The sequence below is a fragment of the Vicugna pacos genome, chromosome 18 (assembly GCF_048564905.1).
Source record: "Vicugna pacos chromosome 18, VicPac4, whole genome shotgun sequence".
In the NCBI taxonomy this organism is placed as follows: Eukaryota; Metazoa; Chordata; class Mammalia; order Artiodactyla; family Camelidae; genus Vicugna; species Vicugna pacos.
In genome coordinates, this window is record NC_133004.1 from 32036596 (window position 1) to 32053140 (window position 16545).

The window sequence follows — 16545 nt, forward strand, 5'->3', positions numbered from 1 at the left end:
TTTGAAGTAGAAATACACGGTTGCTGAATGAGTGAGTTCATTCCCCAAGAGCCCATGAACAGTTGTCTCACCCTTTCTGAGATCCAGATGAGAGACAGAGTAGGAGAGGTTAGGGCATCTGACCAAGGTCATGCCGCAGGTTGGAGCATCGGCCAGGAGACTCCGTGCCTCCTCCCTCCTTCCTGTCCTCCTCCAGTCCTGAAGCTCTTCCTACTGATTCTCCCACCCACTTACCCACCCAGTCATCCAGCTACCGAATAAACATCTGCTAGGCTCTGGGGATCTGGGGGCTAACGTGGCAGACACAGTCCCAGCCGGCTCTGTTCACACACGATGATGCCTCGGAGAAGTCACAAAAAGCTTTCTCTGATTTTTGAGGTGTTTTTTTTTTTTTCAATACCTGAAGTTTAAATTTGAGGAAAAAAATCCAAACCACCGAAATAATGAGGCAGTTCCTGAGGGCCTGTGCCCCTCCCCTGCTCCCCTGTTGCCAGCCCTGGTCCCTCGTGTGCTTAGAGGCCTTCCTCCAGGCTCCGATGCGGCCCCAGCTCCGTGTAGCCCCAGCGCACCCCCAGCATCTAGAGCCGGGTCCTCTCATTCTCCGGTCTACATGGCACTTCTGGGCAGGCGGGCGTCAGCATCTTCTGGAATAGGCAATCAAGCAGCAAGCCCATGCCCTGCAGCTCGGCCCTGTCATTGACTGTATAGCTCAGACCAAGAAAAGCGGATTTTCTGTGCTGGATTACAAAGAAGATAAGCTTCATCCCTTCTGGCCGAGGCCCACCTTTCTTCTTTAACCCGCGCTCGGCCTTCCCTGTGTGCTGAGAATAGAAAAGAGAGGCGCAGGACATCCGGGTGTCGAGGAGGGTGCCCTGGGGAGAGGAGAGCGCGGAGGGCCGCGGTCCCCCGCAGGGGCACCACTTCTGTAACGCACACCCATCTGTTGCCAGAATTTACTGGGGGCAGAAAGCGCAAACAAATGCAGCTGCAGGTTGGTTTGATTTAATATTCTCCAGGGAATGCTATGACTGTGTGTTTTAGAGAAGATAAAACGAGAGTTTATAGGAAATATTGCTCAGCCTGGTAGACACGGCTTGTTAAGACAGTGTTTTGTGTATGGGAATCCAAGGAAATAAAGTTAAATGTGGGGAGCTAATCCAACCCAGGCTTATTTAGAACATAAGAAAAGAAGGTTCTAGAAGAAGATGGGGGGGTCTTTTTTATTGGAAAATATGCTGCCTGTTTAATCCTCAGGCTATCTTTGATGGGCTCCTTCCCCCTCACTGGGTGACGCGGTGAGTGTGAGCCGGCCCGGAGCAGAGGGACTCCGGGGCTGAGGAAGGGCACGGAGGCTAGAACCCAACCACGCAGGCGCACAGAGGTGGCATCAGGCATCAGATGTCGGTACTTGTCACAGCTACGGTTTATGTGATGCTGCGTGTGTTTGGCAGGCGTCAGGCCCCCGGTGGGCGCTTAGTAAACATTTGATGCCTGAACAAATAACTGAACAAATGAATCATCTCAGTTAACCCCCCAGCAGTCCTGCAAGGGGGGTATTGTCAGTCCCCACCTTGTAGATGAAGAAGCCAGGGCTTAGAACAGAGAGATCCTCCCAGGCAGAGAGACTGCTTCTCTTGCCAGCTCTGCTTGGAAGTGGCTGCCTGGAATGCTGGCTTGAGAAGGAGCTGGAACTTTCCTTCTGGTTCCTCCAGGAAAGGGTATGTGATTGATCAGTGATGTCTGTTGGGCTCAGGAGGAGGCTGTGATAATATGTTTGTCACGTTTTTTGATGTTTCCCGAGATTAAATGGCTTGACCAGCTAGTGAGGAGTAAGGGGCAGAGGTGGGAAGGGAACGTGAGGTTTTCCTGCAGATTTTCTTGACTTTGCTTCCCCAGCACAGAGATAGCTGCTTGGAGAAAGGAGTCAATAGTCTCCCTTCTCTAGGCTGTAATAACCTGTCCAAAAAGTGGGCTTTCAGCAGCTCCCCACGGTCCATCTGTCTCCCTTTATAATAAGCACATTAATCTGCTACGCGGTACCACCCTTCAGTAAAAACATAGACGCCATCACAGTTTTTACCCACAACATCACTGTTCAGGTGCCATCTCCAGCCTGGTCACAGCAGTAAATGAGGCAGGCCCCAGGGTATATTTTATGCATGGAAATGGTGCTCGTTAAGTTGTTTTTGAATGAAGGAAGGAATGTAAGATTTCCCCAGTGGTATATTTCTGTGACTGGCCATGGTGATCTAGACCAGTACTGCCCAATAGAACTTTCTGTGATGATATTAACGTGCTCTGTCTGCCCCATCCAGTACAGTAGCCGCAAACCACAGATGGTCATTGAGAACCTGAAATGTGGCTGCTGTAACTGAGAGACTGCGTTTTATAATTCATTTCATTTTAATAGTAACTTAATTAGCCACACATGGCTGGTGACTACGTATCGGACCACGGTTCAAGGAACCGTGGTGAACAAATAGACAAGGCCCTGTTCACACAGCCCTGTCCTTTCTCATGAAGGAGGGATGATAAATAAGGGCACAAATGAATAGTGTAATTTCAGGTAATGCTAAGTGTTCTGAAGATGATGAAATGGAGCAATGGCAGAGAGGCATGGAGGAGGAGGAGGCCTTCCCTGACCTGAAAGTGAGAAGGAGCAGCCATATCAGTGGGAAAAGCATTCCCAGTAGGGGGCACAGCATGAGCAAAGGCCCTGAGGCAGGACTAACTAGTTTCCGCAGAGGCTGAGCTGGTGAACAAAGGAGAGTTTAAGGGTGGATCCCAGGGGTAGGTGAGAACTGGGTCATGTGGGCCTTGCTGGTTTGGATCCTATTTTTTGAGAGAGGCAGAATAGGGGGTTGGTCAGAGGCAGCCCACCTCGGCCAAATCCTCACTCCTCCTCTTCCTAGTCTTGTGACCTTGGACATGTTACTCTACGTCTCCAGGCCTCAGTTTCCTCATCTGTAAAATGGGGTAATTATTGTCCTGTTAATACATATGAAGTGCTCAGAATGACTCCCAGCCTTTTTGAGCACTATATGAAGATCAGCTCTTTGTATCATTATTGGAGGGTTTAGGGTGAGGGGGACACAATCTGATAGGGGAATTTAAAAGACCACTCTGGCTGCTGTTTGGAGAAGGGGTCAGAAGGAAAGGAGAACCCCAAGAGGAGGCTCTTAGCATAGTCTAACTTGGTGGCTTGGATGAGGGTCGCAGGGCTTCTGGGATGCACTGTAGGTAGACTCATTTCATCCCAGGGCAGTATTTGCATTTTCAGAAAGGCCTTTTTTTAGGGAGGAGTTTTTCAAATAGATGCAAAAGTGAAGAGATTGGTTCAATAAGGACTTCATACCCTTCACCAGCTCCAGTAATCATCAACATTCTGCCATTTTTGCTTCATCGCTCCCCCTGACATATAAAGATAAATTGTAGCAATCATGTCATTTCACTCATAGATTTCCCAGTATGCTTCTCTAACAGAGAAGGAGTTGGTTTGTGTTTGTATCACCCCCAATGCCATCATCATGCCCGACAGTGATTAATTATTACACTCTAATACCCAGTCCGCAGTCAGATCCCTAATTGCCCCAGGATTTTTTTTTTTTTGATAGTTGATTTGTTTGGATCAGGACACAAACCAAGGCCAAACATGGCTATGGCTTTGAAGTCAAAGGTGTGACCTTCATTTAGGCAGCTGAGTCACTGTGGCCTGATGGCTCTGCCCCATGGTGGGGTCTGGGCACCCTCGGGCGTAGGGAGCGTGATGGCATCTTATCAGGGTGGCTGGTGAGAAGGGCACTGACCCGTGTGCACAAGAGGCTTCCTCAGGGGTTGGCCTCAGCCTTGGTCTAGGTCATTGTCAGTTGCTAAAGGGTGCTGTCTGGCGGATGGGCCGTGGCATCTGAAATTTGTGGGCAGCACCTATGCTCAGGAAGATATAAGCATGGTCCCCTTGAGGATCCCAGGAGACTCAGGTTTGAAGCTGGCCCCCAGCCAGCAGAGAAAGGAGAAGTGAGCAGAGAATTCTGCCTTTGGAGAGGATGCCCAGTGAGGTGTTCAGGTTCCAACCAGAAGGTTGGAATTCAGAGCCAGACTGCTCCCAGTGGGAATGAGAACACAGATACAGAACCAGCATAGAAGCTGAGGCCCATGTCCTGTGCTGTGCAGACCAGGGAACAGGCTGCAACTGGGGCTGGACAGATGTCTGAGCAGGGAGGGCTTCTCACCCGTGTGCAGGTGCCAGCCCAGGACAGCAAGATAAATCCCAGACCCCCTAGGGGGTAGGACTCCCCCTCTCCCGTCTTCTGCCAGCCTTGGCCAGTACTGATTTAGTAGCTGAATCTGTTGATTGAAGTTCTCAGTCCCAGGGCTAGTGTATCAGCCAGGATTCTCTTGGAAGCAAAGGATGGAAAACCCAATTAAATCCAGCTTAAGGAAAAAAGGGGTTCTTTTGGCCCATGTTGCAGGAGAATATTAGGTGACTGGCTTTAGGCATGGCAGGATCCAGGAGTTCACACTATGTCAACAGGGATCTGCCTCCCTCCATCACGTATCTCTGCTCTCCTCTTGCTGGCATCATCCTCAGGTTCCAAGTGGTGGTCCCTGCTAAATCAGACTCACTCTTTATTTCATCAGTCCTTGTGGAAAGAGACTGTCCTCGTGAAAGTCCCAGATTGAGGGCCCACCAGCCAGGCCCCTGCAGTGGGGCCCACGTTATCCACATGAAGTAAAGTTGATGGAAGGTGGATTCCCAATGGAAAACTGAGGTACTGTCTCCAAAGGAAGGAAAAATAGAACATGATACCCAAACTAGGTCCTTGTTCTTTTTCTCTAAAAGCACGGACGTCACATGCTGTTGAATTTATTCATCAGCTCCCAAATCTAAATCTTCCCCAAAGCTTAACATCTGAACTAAGCTCTGGTCCTAGCCACGAGGTACTTTTCTTTGACATTTCCACCCAGCAGTGCACTGACACCTCCGACCAGCAGACCCAACCCCAGGCCCTTTGGCGCCACTCCAGGCTCCACTGCCTTTGGCTGTCTGCAGCAGCGCCTGACTCCCTCCTTTGAGTCCTCCACTCCTTCCTTTGCCCCTCGCTGCCAGTCTTCTCTAAGTCCCACCATTTCTGCTGCCAAAACCTGTCTCCTTCCACATCCAGCTCCTCCTTCCCCTGCTGCCTGCCGCCCCAGCGCCAGACTCATCACGGCGAGTGCCGGCCTCATCCGTCTCCCCACTCCGCTCACACATCTGCTCAGTCCCTCTGTCTCATCAGCCGAGGTGTATCGATCACCTCACACTCAGGCGTTATGCTGGGGCTGGGAATCAGTAATGCTGTCTGCCCCTGTGAGCTCTCACCTGGGCAGGAGGACCCAGGGGGATAACGGCAAACCACAGTTCCACGAGGCCAAGACAGTGGAAGGGGATGAGCCCAGGGCCTCGCGGCTGCAGGATGCCCCAGGGGACTGGCCACTGTCCCCAGCCAGCCGGGCATTCCAGGTCCTGGGGCATCCTGGGAAGAAGGCCGTGGCACAGGGGCTGTGCCCAGGCTGACTGAACCAGCCCATATAGGCAGATTTCAGCTGGCTCCCACGGTGTTTTCAAAATTCCTTGAATTAATTGTGCACATTTAAAAATTGGAAGGTTTTCTGTGAAAAAGAGAGATTTTTGACTTTTATTGAGCAACTGGAAGATCTGGTGACACCAGGCCACATCCACACCAGGAAGCTTTGGCAGAGCTGGGTCACAGCCCCACAGTCCCCACCACTCTGACTTGTCTTCCCGACATGGCTCACAGTTGTCCTGATGCCACACCACCTCTGCTGTTTGCCCTGCTCGCCTGGTGACCTCTTCCACACTCAGACTCCGAGATGGACTCTCTGGCTCTCCCATCCTAATGCAACTTTTATGCCCTGTGGCCTCCAGGAAACTCTCCTCTCCTCTGTGCCTTTGCTCCTGCCATTTCTAGCACCTGGAATTAGCCAATCTTATTACCAAGGCTGCCTTTGGAAATGTCCAGGTTCTACTTAAGTCTCTCTTCACGCACCAGCCTCCCGCACACCCCGAGCCTGCCCTAGGCCCCTTCTGGTGGTCTCAGCCACACCTGCTGGGCTCCAGGTCACATGCTTCCCTAGGGTGTTCTCAGTTTCCTGAGCCTCTGGGGTCCCAAACCGGTGCCCCCGGCCAAACCCATCCTACTTGCGGATTCCATTTGGCCCTCAGAGCACTGTACGGCTTGTGAAACGTTTGACAACATCGGAAAGCTGGCTTTTGGGCTGACGAGATTCCCTCTTTGGCGCCCACCAGCTGGAGCCAAGTAGCCCCAGCAGCCTCTGGACTCGGGGGTGTGCGTTCCCCATGCCTCCACATCTGTGAGTCTGTGACCCCTAATTATCCTGGCTTTTGTGAACTCCCTAAGGAGTGGAGCCCTGCTTTCATCTTTTGTGACTCACACTGACCAGGATCCTGAAAGGTCCCCACATGGTATGTGTTAGGTGGAATGAAATGACAAGAATTGCATGCTGAGGCTTGATTCCAGATCGAGGGGAGTTTTGACCCAAGTTAGTGAGAATAATGCTAGACCCCACCCTGGAGTGGGCGGGGTTCTCCTATGCCTGTGGCGACCTCTGCCAGGAACAGGGGGCAGCTGCACCAGGTCTTAGGGGAGCAGACACTAGCCACCCTAGCCCTGAGCAGCCAGCCCCAGCAGGTACACCCATCCAGGGAGTAGATTGGGTACAAGGCGGTGATGGCGGGTCCTGTTTCTTGAACGTGAATTACACGCCAGGCAGTATTCAAAGCACTTTATGGGTATCAGCTCATTTATTTCACACAGCAGTCCTATGAGATGGGTACTCTGATGATTGACTCCTTCCTACAGATGGAGAAACTGAGGCACAGAAAAGCAGAGCAACTTGCTGGTGGTCACATCACTACCAGGCAGCCTGGTGCCCACCACCTGGTCCCACATTTCAGTAGACAGGGACTGTGGTCACTGGAAAGCCAGGCCTAGCCTAGGGCAGCCATCACTGTGCCCTGGCCCCATGCTGCCCTGCCAGATGGCCTGAATTTTCAAGAGGGGCCAGGAATGCACATTGTTTTGTGAAAGCTCTCCGTTTTTAGATACTATCAGCTGGTTCTGAAAATTTTAAACCAGCACATATTCAGCTGTAGGGCCACCAGTTACTGACCAGGCCGTCAGGTCCCACCCACAACCATCATCCTCTGAGTCTGTGACATTGGGGGGCTGGTCAGAATCATTGGTCCCCAGCCTGGCATGTAGTAGGTTAAATGTAGCTTGTTAATGTCACATGTCCCACCATCTTCTTAAAGTTGCTTCATCACAAAGAATGATTTTCATTGGTCTTCCTCCCAACTGACGTATAAAAGGTCATTGAGATCTCCTCCCTGATAAAACGTTCAAGTTTAGGTTCTCCAGGAAGGAGCAGGTTGAGTTCCCAGAGCTAGGCCACCAGATAGGTGGGAATAGGTCCCTACACTCGAAGGTCTCCATCTGGGCGAGAACAGGTGTGCACATAGGGCCATGATGTAGTAGGCGCAGGGATCTGGTTGCAAGCCCAGCTCTGAGAGCCCAAGGAGGACCCTTGTCTCAACCCAAGGAGGTGGGAAGGGGCAGACAGGGAGGGCGAGGGGCTTCCCAGAGGAGTCGGCTCCTGAGCTGGGTCCCAAAGCCTGCAGGGGGCTGTCTGGGCAGAACAGCTCACTCCCCAAAGTCCCCCATCCCCGATAAACCTGGTTAAGGTCAGCCCCCTCCCCATCAGCCCATAGCGCCGAGTACCTCCTTTCTGGACCCAGCACTTCCAGGCAAAGAGAACGGTAAAGGACAGCAGTCCGTGTTCTCCCTGTGCTGCGGGCCCAGTGTGTGCTCCTAGCTGGAGGGCAGGGGAGCCCCCACGGGCTATGCATGAATGAGGTCCAACGGTACACGTCTGGTTCAGCTCCACGTGTGCACCCACGCCGAGGAAGGGTCTGCTTTAACAGAGACTCCCTAGCATCCAGCACTAGCCAGTGCTTTGCTCCAAATGCTTTCCTCCAGTCTTTGTTGCAGGTGTGTCTCCAGGGAAAGTGCTTTGTGAGCACAAGAGCCCCCAGCCCTGCTTGGGTGGCTATCTTGGTGGAACCGGACCGCCATCAGTCTTGGCTGAGCAGTGTGTGTGCTCACTGGGAGAGACATGTCATCTGACCCCAGGGCCAGGGAGGAAAGTGGCCTTACTGAGTCAATTCAATTACTTAGATCAAAATAACATTGTTGTGTTAAAATGCATTCCAGTCTCTGTGTGACTGGTTCTCGTCACCTGGAAAGAAGGATAAAAGTCAGGATGTAGACAAGGAAAGGTTCTCCCATCACCACTTTCCAGCCACAGAGTTTCAGAGTGCCCTTCTGAAAATCCATTGCGAAAAAAGCTTGCGGCAGCGTCAACCAAAGGCAGAGCAATAACTCTAGTTAAACAAGGAAGGAAATGTTGGTGCCAAGGAAACGAGTACACACACACACACACACACACAAATGGTTCTCTAGAGTCAGGTCGTCGGCAGGATGGAGTTTCACCCTGGACTTCTTGGAAGCTGGGGCAAAGGAGGAAACAGGACTCGAGAGCCCTCTGGCTGGGAAGGAGGAAGCAGGCTGGTTCTTTAGGAGCGAGAGAATTCCCCCTGGATCTCTCCCCAAAGGCACCCCTTATACAGAGCTTTACTGAGGGGGCCCCGTCTTCCCCACCGCACATAGGTGCAGCTCACAGGGCTTCTGCCCACACTTTGAGGTGTGATGATGGCTGCGTCTATCTGAACATAAATACGTAGAAGAGCCTGGAAGGACATGAACATGCACACACTCGACTGCCTCTGGGGAGTGAGGAGGGAGCCCGGATGAGGGTACAAGACAGTTGGTCCACGGGGACTGATCTAAAAATGGAAGTAGGGCCTCACTGTTCCGCCCAGGTGATTCTGCCCGTGGCCAGGCTAGCACAGCTGAGACTGAGGCCTTCTCCGGTTTGGCTTAACCCAAAGGGACATGGTGGTAGGACCTCCGGCATGCCAGCCAGAGTGGCTCCCTGTGCACCAGCTTTGTGACCTTGGGGAAGGCTGATCCTCAGTTTCTTCATCTGTCAGATGGGCCCTATTGCCCACGTTGGGGAGTTGGTCCAAGGCCAGCGTGGGACAACGCAGCCACGGAACAACACGTGGCACCCCCAGAGGAGTGACCACTACTGTTCCCCGCCAGGGAACCCACCCTGGTGATGCTCGGGCAAACCCACCCACAGACGTGGCTTGTTTGGTCTGCAGAGTGTCAGAAACTTGGCAGATTTAAGCACCATCAGGCAGGGGTCCTGAGCCTCTCTGCTTCCGAGACCCCTGCCACCCCCTGTGGTTTCCACATTAGCCCGCTTCTCTCTTTTATCTGCCCGGTCCTGTGGGCACTGGAAGTCACACCCCTGCCCCAACCTGCCCCCTTCTCTCTGTCCCCTCCCAGCCAGGCTTCTTGGAGAGAGCCGAGGTCAGACGGTGTTCTAGACAGTTCACGGACAGTAAACAAGCACCTTGTGGAGACTGGGCATCTCACTGTGGAAGCCAGGATGCCCACCCCCTGACCGCCCCAGCCTGAAGGCCTCCTAACCACTCCATCACCTCTTTCAATGAGAGCGTGTCTGTCTCGCCAGATGTTTCCATGGCGGCAATTTTGCGGAACTAGTCATTGAAAGCTGCCATGCTATCCTTCTCAAATAGCTATTTCCTGATTAATTCACAGCACGCACTTGCTCTGCGCTTCCACTAACCAGAGAACACATCCATATAAACATGTAAAGGAGTGCTTTGAGAATCGACTTTTCTGACAGGCAGCAAATAGTAGCTTGCCATCCAGCAATTGGATGATTGAAGCCGGCTCCCTGTGGTGTAACACAGGCTTGAGGGTTCTCCTCCTACATGGCTGCGGAAACCTTCGTAGCAATAACTTAGTAAACTAGAAATGTAGTTGGAGCTTATTTACCTGGCTTTCAGGAAGGCCGGGGGATGGGGGCTGGGATAAGTACAGGTGGGCACCTCTGGGGTCTCAGATCCCATGTCCCAAGAGCAGAGCAGAAGTCAGAGCAAGATGGAAGATGATCTAGGGTTGAAACCAACAGGCTACCATTTTTCTGATCAGGCTTGTTCTCTGAAGATAGTTAGAGAGCAGTGTCGCCCAAGAGTGGGAGGGGAAAACCTGTGTTTATTCATTTATAATTCCAAAGGGATTGTTGAGCCGCTACTGTGTGCCAGGTACTCGGTGGGCCCTTGGATGAGATTGGTAGGGCTTCTGCTGCTTGGAGCTTAACTTTGAGTGGGGAAGATAGTAATTAAGTTAAAAAGCTGATATAGCCAAGACATGGAAGCAGCCTAAATGTCCATCAACAGGGGACTGGATAAAGAAGATACACACACACACACACACACACACACACACACACGATGGAATACCACTCAGCCATAAAAAAAGAATGAAAATAATGTCATTTGCAGCAGCATGGATGAACCTAGAGATTATGATACTAAGTGAAGTAAGTCAGACAGAAAGAGACGAATATCATATGATATCACTTATAGGTGGAATCTGAAAGAATGATGCAATGAACTTACTTACAAAAGAGAAACAGACTCACAGACATAGAAAACAAATTTATGGTCACCAAATGCAGGGGTTAGGGGGTAAATTAGGAATTTGGGATTAGCAGATACAAACTACTATATATAAAATAGATAAACAATAAGATCCTACTGGCTACCACAGGGAATTATATTCAATAGTTTGTAATGGCCTATAATGAAAAAGAATATATGTATGTATAACTGAATCACTTTGCTGTACACCAGAAACTAACACAACATCGTAAATCAACTATATTTCAATTTAAAAAAAAGCTGATAGACAAAACCATTTCAGAGGCCAGAAGGAAATAAAACAGGGCCATGGGCTGGATGGGGCGGGGACTGCTCTAGAGAGAGTGGCCAGATCTCTCTGAAGACGAGGAGCCAGCCTTGCTGGAATCTGCGGTAGAACATTCCAGGCCAGTGCACAGGTCCCCAGGTGGCCTGAGCTTGGCAGGATCACAGGGCAACAGCCACAGCCCTGTTGAGAGCAGAGCGGGGAGGGGAGCGTGGTGGGAGCAGGGGTCAGAGAGGTCGTCAGCAGGACCAGATCATGCCGGCCTTGTTGGCGCCCGAAGGGAGCTGGAATTTCTTCTCCTTTTTATGTGTGTGTGTCTTTTTTTTAAACTTTTTTTATTGAGTTATAGTCATTTTACAATGTTGTGTCAAATTCCAGTGTAGAGCACAATTTTTCATTTATACATGAACATACATATATTCATCGTCACATTTTTTTTCGCTGTGGGCCACCACAAGATCTTGTACACACTAGGAAATCATTGGGTGGTTTTAAGCAGGGGGCTCCTGTGATCTGATTAAAGGGTTTTTTTTTTTGTTTTTTTGTTTTTTTAAATAAAAGACCGGCTGCTGGGTAGAAAGTGAAGTGTGTGTGCCAGGGTGGTTGGGGGTGGGTGCATGACAGTGCAGAGAGGAAGCAGACCAGTTAGGAGGTTACGGTTAGGTTAGTCGGTCGGTCGGTCTTTGTCTCCGGGAAGGGTGATGGTGGCTCCGGGCCAGGAGGCAGCAGCCATTCAGGGAGAAGAGCTCAGATTTGGGAGGGGTTTTGGAGGTAGAGCCTCAGGACTTTGGACTGATTGGATTGTGCGTGAGAAAGCAAGAGGAATCAAGGACAGGCTCAGGGCAGCTGGTTGGCTGGTGGAACCATTTTTAAGATGAGAGAAGATACAGTTCTGGGAAAGCAGGTTGATAACTGTCTGGGGCGTGTTAAGGTTGAGATGCTGGTTAGATATGCATGAAGAGAGGTCACGTGGTCACTTGGGGCTGGGTGGAGAGGTCAGGGTTGGAGGTAAAAGTAATCGGGAGTCACCAGCACAGGGATGCTATTTAGAGCCTCGGGCCTGAATGGGACCACCCAGCGAGAGCGTGCAGGGGAACTGGCCCAGCTGCAGAGGAGGAGGAGCGGGGTGAGAACAAGGAGGCAGGAGGAGACCCTACCTGAGGACTGAGAATTGCCCAGTGGATTTGGCCACCTGCTGAACCCAAAAATCAGTTGTCCAAACCAGGTGACCCGTGAGAGTGAAAAGAGGGCTCTATGAGTGACAGACCAGGACAATGGGAGCCAATCAGAATCAGCCCAGACAGTGAGTTGTCACCCCAGCTCTGGGTGCCCTTGGCTGAGTGGGTTCCTGTAGAGGAGGAGGCAGAGGCCAGCTGCAGGGGAGGAGAGGCAGCTGCGACAGTGACTCTCAGATTGTGGGGGCACCTCAGAACAGACTGCTTGCTCCTCAGCCATGAGAAGGAAGAAAATGATTCATTGACACAACACGGATGAACCTCAGAAGTTACTATGTTGAGTGAAAGAAGCCAGAACCCAGAGACTTCATAGTGCGTGATTCCTTTTATATAAAAATTCTAGAAAATGCAGACTGATCTACAGTGACAGGAAGTTGCTGGGTGGTTGGCTCGGGATGGGGGGGGTAACGGGGGAGGGAGGTATTACCAAGGGGTGTGAGGGAAGCCCGGGGGTGATGGGTGTGTTCATCGCCTAGATCGTGGAGATGAATTTATGGGTCTATCCATGCTGAAACTTATAAAATTGTGTACTTTTGATATGCACAGTTTACCAAATGAGGTATATTTTATATTCTTTGATAAAGCTGTTTTTTGAACATGTTTTTATGTAAAGAGGAATAGACTAATAGGGCAGTATGGGGAGGAGGTGTGACTTGATTTGAAATATGACCAAAGAAGCGTTGCACACCTGCATGCTATGGGGTGGAAGTTTTGGGAGAGAAGGAGACAGAAGGCTAGACAGGGACCCTTTTGTAAAGGCTATTGTGTGTCATGCCGAGGAATTTGGAATTCATCGCATGGGCCTGGGGTTCTCCACCTTCTGTGCAGTCCCAGGCGTGCTGACTGGGTACCACCTCCAGGGCTTCTGGGCTCTAAGCCTTCTGCTTGGATCCTTTTCCCAAAGCCACTGGAGGGCTGAGCTTGTGCATAGGATAGGCAGTCGGTGCCCCCGGGGCAACCATCAATGGCAGAGAAGGGGGTCAGTGGATAAACACCCAGCCTCCTACCTTTCAAGGGACACGTCTGAGGTGCGTTTTCAGAGTCCCCTAGCCTGCTGGAGCCCCACTTGCCCACAGCAGTGACTGTCTCAGAAAGTTTTTTGGGTTTTTTCCTGCCCCATCTGGCTCTTTCTCTAAGAACACCTGCCAGTAAGCTACCTGTGCTCAAATCCTTGTCTCAGGCTCTGCGCTCAGGGCCCCCTCAAAATATGGCACCTGGGGAATCCAAGGAGTTTGCATTTTCTGTGCCTGCCAAGCTTTTCTGCTGCAGGAGGCCCAGGAACCACATTTTAAAGGATGCTGCTATAGGCAGTGAAAAAACAAAGGATTTCACAAAAGGGTGCGACTGGGCCCAATCTGCCCTTGTAGAAAATTAACTCTAGTGGCAATGTGAAGTTGAGGTTGAAGTGGCAAGAGACAGGAAGCAGGGAGACCAATTAGCAGGCTATTACAAATGTCCCAGCAGGAGGTAATGATGACGAAGGTGGGGATGGAGGCCTTCTCTTCGCCACTGTCCTTTGATTTACAGCGGACGCTAACACTCTGCACAGAAATGAGACTGATCCTTACTTCACAGCCCCAGCACTTCTGCTTCCCTTCCTTTCATCTGCTCCTTTCAAAAATCTGATACATCAGTCTGATGCTGCACGTCTTCATTTTGTGAAATTTTGTGTTTTCAGGATCTTGACATGGGAGCCAAGAACGTGAAGCTTTATGTCAACAAAGATCTCATCTTTGATGGCCAGTTAGACAAAGGAGGTGGAGAGGCCCCCGCTGACCAGAGCATCCTGGTGGGCCTGCAAAACGAGAGAATGGAGAACAGCATTACCACCCACTCGGAAGAAAGCAAAGGTGCCTGCAAGATGGCTGGCACAGACGGGGACGAGATGCTCGATGTCAGCGATGCGCAGCCAGCTGGAGCAGCGGAGGATGTGAAGGTTTCTTCGCCAGGAAATTTTTTTGGTGAAAGGATGAATTCTCCAGATTGCACGGAAGACAGTCTGTCCAAGTTAGAGGAAGACTTCAGCTTTTTAGCTGCCCCAGCCTCGCCGGGTGGCATGCCCAGTGCCCCTCCACACTCTCCACCTGGGGAATGCCCCGCTCCCCTTGACCGGGAGCTCTCACTGATCCAACAGCTGGAAAACCTCACGGGCAGAAAAGTCTCTGAGCTGCCAGGGAAAACTCCATCTTGGTTACAACCTTCTCCTGCAGGGAAAGGCCAGAAGCAGGGAGGCCAGAAATCAAAACCCCTCTGGCTGAGCCCGGAGAAGCCGCTAGACTGCAGAGGTAGGCTTCTGTCAGACAACGCCATCCTTGAGGGGTCTGAAGAGACCGAGGCCCAGGATAAAGGCCCCAGGCGTGAGCAAGGGCGGACAAGCAGCTGGAATGTCATTGCCAGTGAGAGAGCCCAGAGGGCAACCCCCAGAGTCTGCAGTGATGACTTCGACATCTTTAACCAGTCCTCCCACAGGGAGCATCCTGCTAGTGGGAGGAGGGGCCTGAGGAAGGATGCCCTCAGTGGCAGTCATGGTGACAGACAGCCAGCCAGCAGAGGTAAGCTCCAGAAGCAGTATGCCTTAGGGGCCGTCATCCCTGAGCCAGGGCCACTCACAGGCTCCCTGGACCTCAGTTTCCTCATCTGCAAAATGAGGGGGTTCTTCTCAACCAAGGGTCTCAAATTCCCTGTCTCATGGGCCATAGGGGTGGCAGCAGTGAGTGAAATGGACAAGACACACTTGGCATGTGAACCTCATAGGTATATTTGTCATTGCCTCCAAGATATGTTTCTTTGTCTATTTTTCTTGCAAAACATGGCTTTTCCAATCTAGACTCTCATTTCACCTCTGATAGAGACACTGGTCTCTAATTACATCACTTTTCTCTTAACGGTGCTGTTAGAAAAATAACACAAGTGTAATATAAATAGCAATTGATTCTTGCCTGGGAGTAGGGAGTATTATAGGGAGTGGTGAGGACTGTGGCAAACTGGAGAGCACAAGCCCACCTAAAGGGGGTTTTTGGTGTCAGGAATACACGGCCAGTATGCCAGGTCTCCCTTTTCCCTTTATCAAGAGAAATCTGAAGTGTAGAATATTCTTATTTTTCAACACTGGCAATGGATAGAGTTTATTTTTAAACCACTGTGTGGGTCAAAAAAAAAAAATACACAACTGCTAGCAGGATTCACCTGCTCTGTGAACTTTGCAGTAGATTATCTCTAAGAGATCTGAAAGGAGGTGCCAAAGGCTGGGTTTCTGACTATTTGCACTCAGATTTGGCTACTGGGATAGAGTGTAGCATAGCAACTAGGAGTCAAACTATTTGGATTCAAACTCTGCGACTTATAAATCTGGAACCTCTAGTCTGGAACCTGTAGAGCCAGGCACATTGCTCAGATGAGCTCATTGAATCCTCACAACAGCCCCATCTTACAGATAAAGGAAATGCGAGGTAAGACAGCAGAGAAAGGTGAAAGGTTCGAGATGGTGGCATAGGAAGATCCAGCTCTCACCTCCTCCCACAGACACAACAAATCTACAACTATATATGGAATAATTTCCTCTGAAAACTGGGTGAACAGTGTCTCCTAAGACAGAGTAAAAGGACAGCATCAAGGCCGGTAGGAGAGGCAGAGAGATGATCTCATTAAGGGAAAAAAACCCACACCCCAGCCATGACAATCCACAGATAGGAGAGATCACAAAGGCAGTTATTCTCCTGGGGACTGAGGGATCCATGCTTCACATCAGGCACCCCAATCCTTGGATTCTGCACAAGAGAGATGAGCCCCCAAAACTTCTGGTTTTGAAAACCAGTGGGGAATACACTCAGGAGAGCTACAGAACTGCAGAGAACAGAAGACTTGCTTTTAAATTGCTCACTCACAGACTCACTCAGCCTGAAAACCAGCACAAAAACACTGTTTTTTTTAAAAATAATTAATTAAAATAGGCTAAATTCACCAATCAAAAAACAGAGAGTGGCAGAATGTATTAAAAAAAATAGCACTCATCTGCCTGCTGCCTACAAGAAACTCACTTCAGAAATAAGGACACACACAGACTGGAAGTGAAGGCGGGAGTGTGGGGGATAAAAGATAGCCCATGTGAGTGGAAATGAAAAGAAAGCTGGAATCGCTCTTCTTCTATCGATGATATAAAACTAGAAATGGACCACAAGAAAAAAAATGGGGAAACCTACCAAAACATGAGAATTAAACATCATGCAGCAAAGCGACCAATGGGCCATTGAATAAATCAAGGAGAAATCAAAATATACTTGGAGACAAATGAAACAGAAATATGACATACTAAAATCTGTGGGATACAGCAAAAGTGGCATGAAAGTTCATAGCAATACAGGCCTACCTCA

General features: G+C 50.4%; 1 protein-coding gene across 6 annotated transcripts in view; it reads left to right on the forward strand.

Moving 5' to 3' along the window:
- The window catches only part of KATNIP (katanin interacting protein), a 171920-nt gene that overhangs the window by 119472 nt on the left and 35903 nt on the right, over window positions 1-16545 (forward strand). For all 6 annotated transcript variants that reach the window (XM_072942824.1, XM_072942823.1, XM_072942822.1 and 3 more), the window contains one exon: window positions 13854-14727. In XM_072942824.1, the coding sequence (XP_072798925.1) occupies window positions 13854-14727 (874 nt within the window). The remainder of the gene's footprint in view (window positions 1-13853; window positions 14728-16545) is intronic.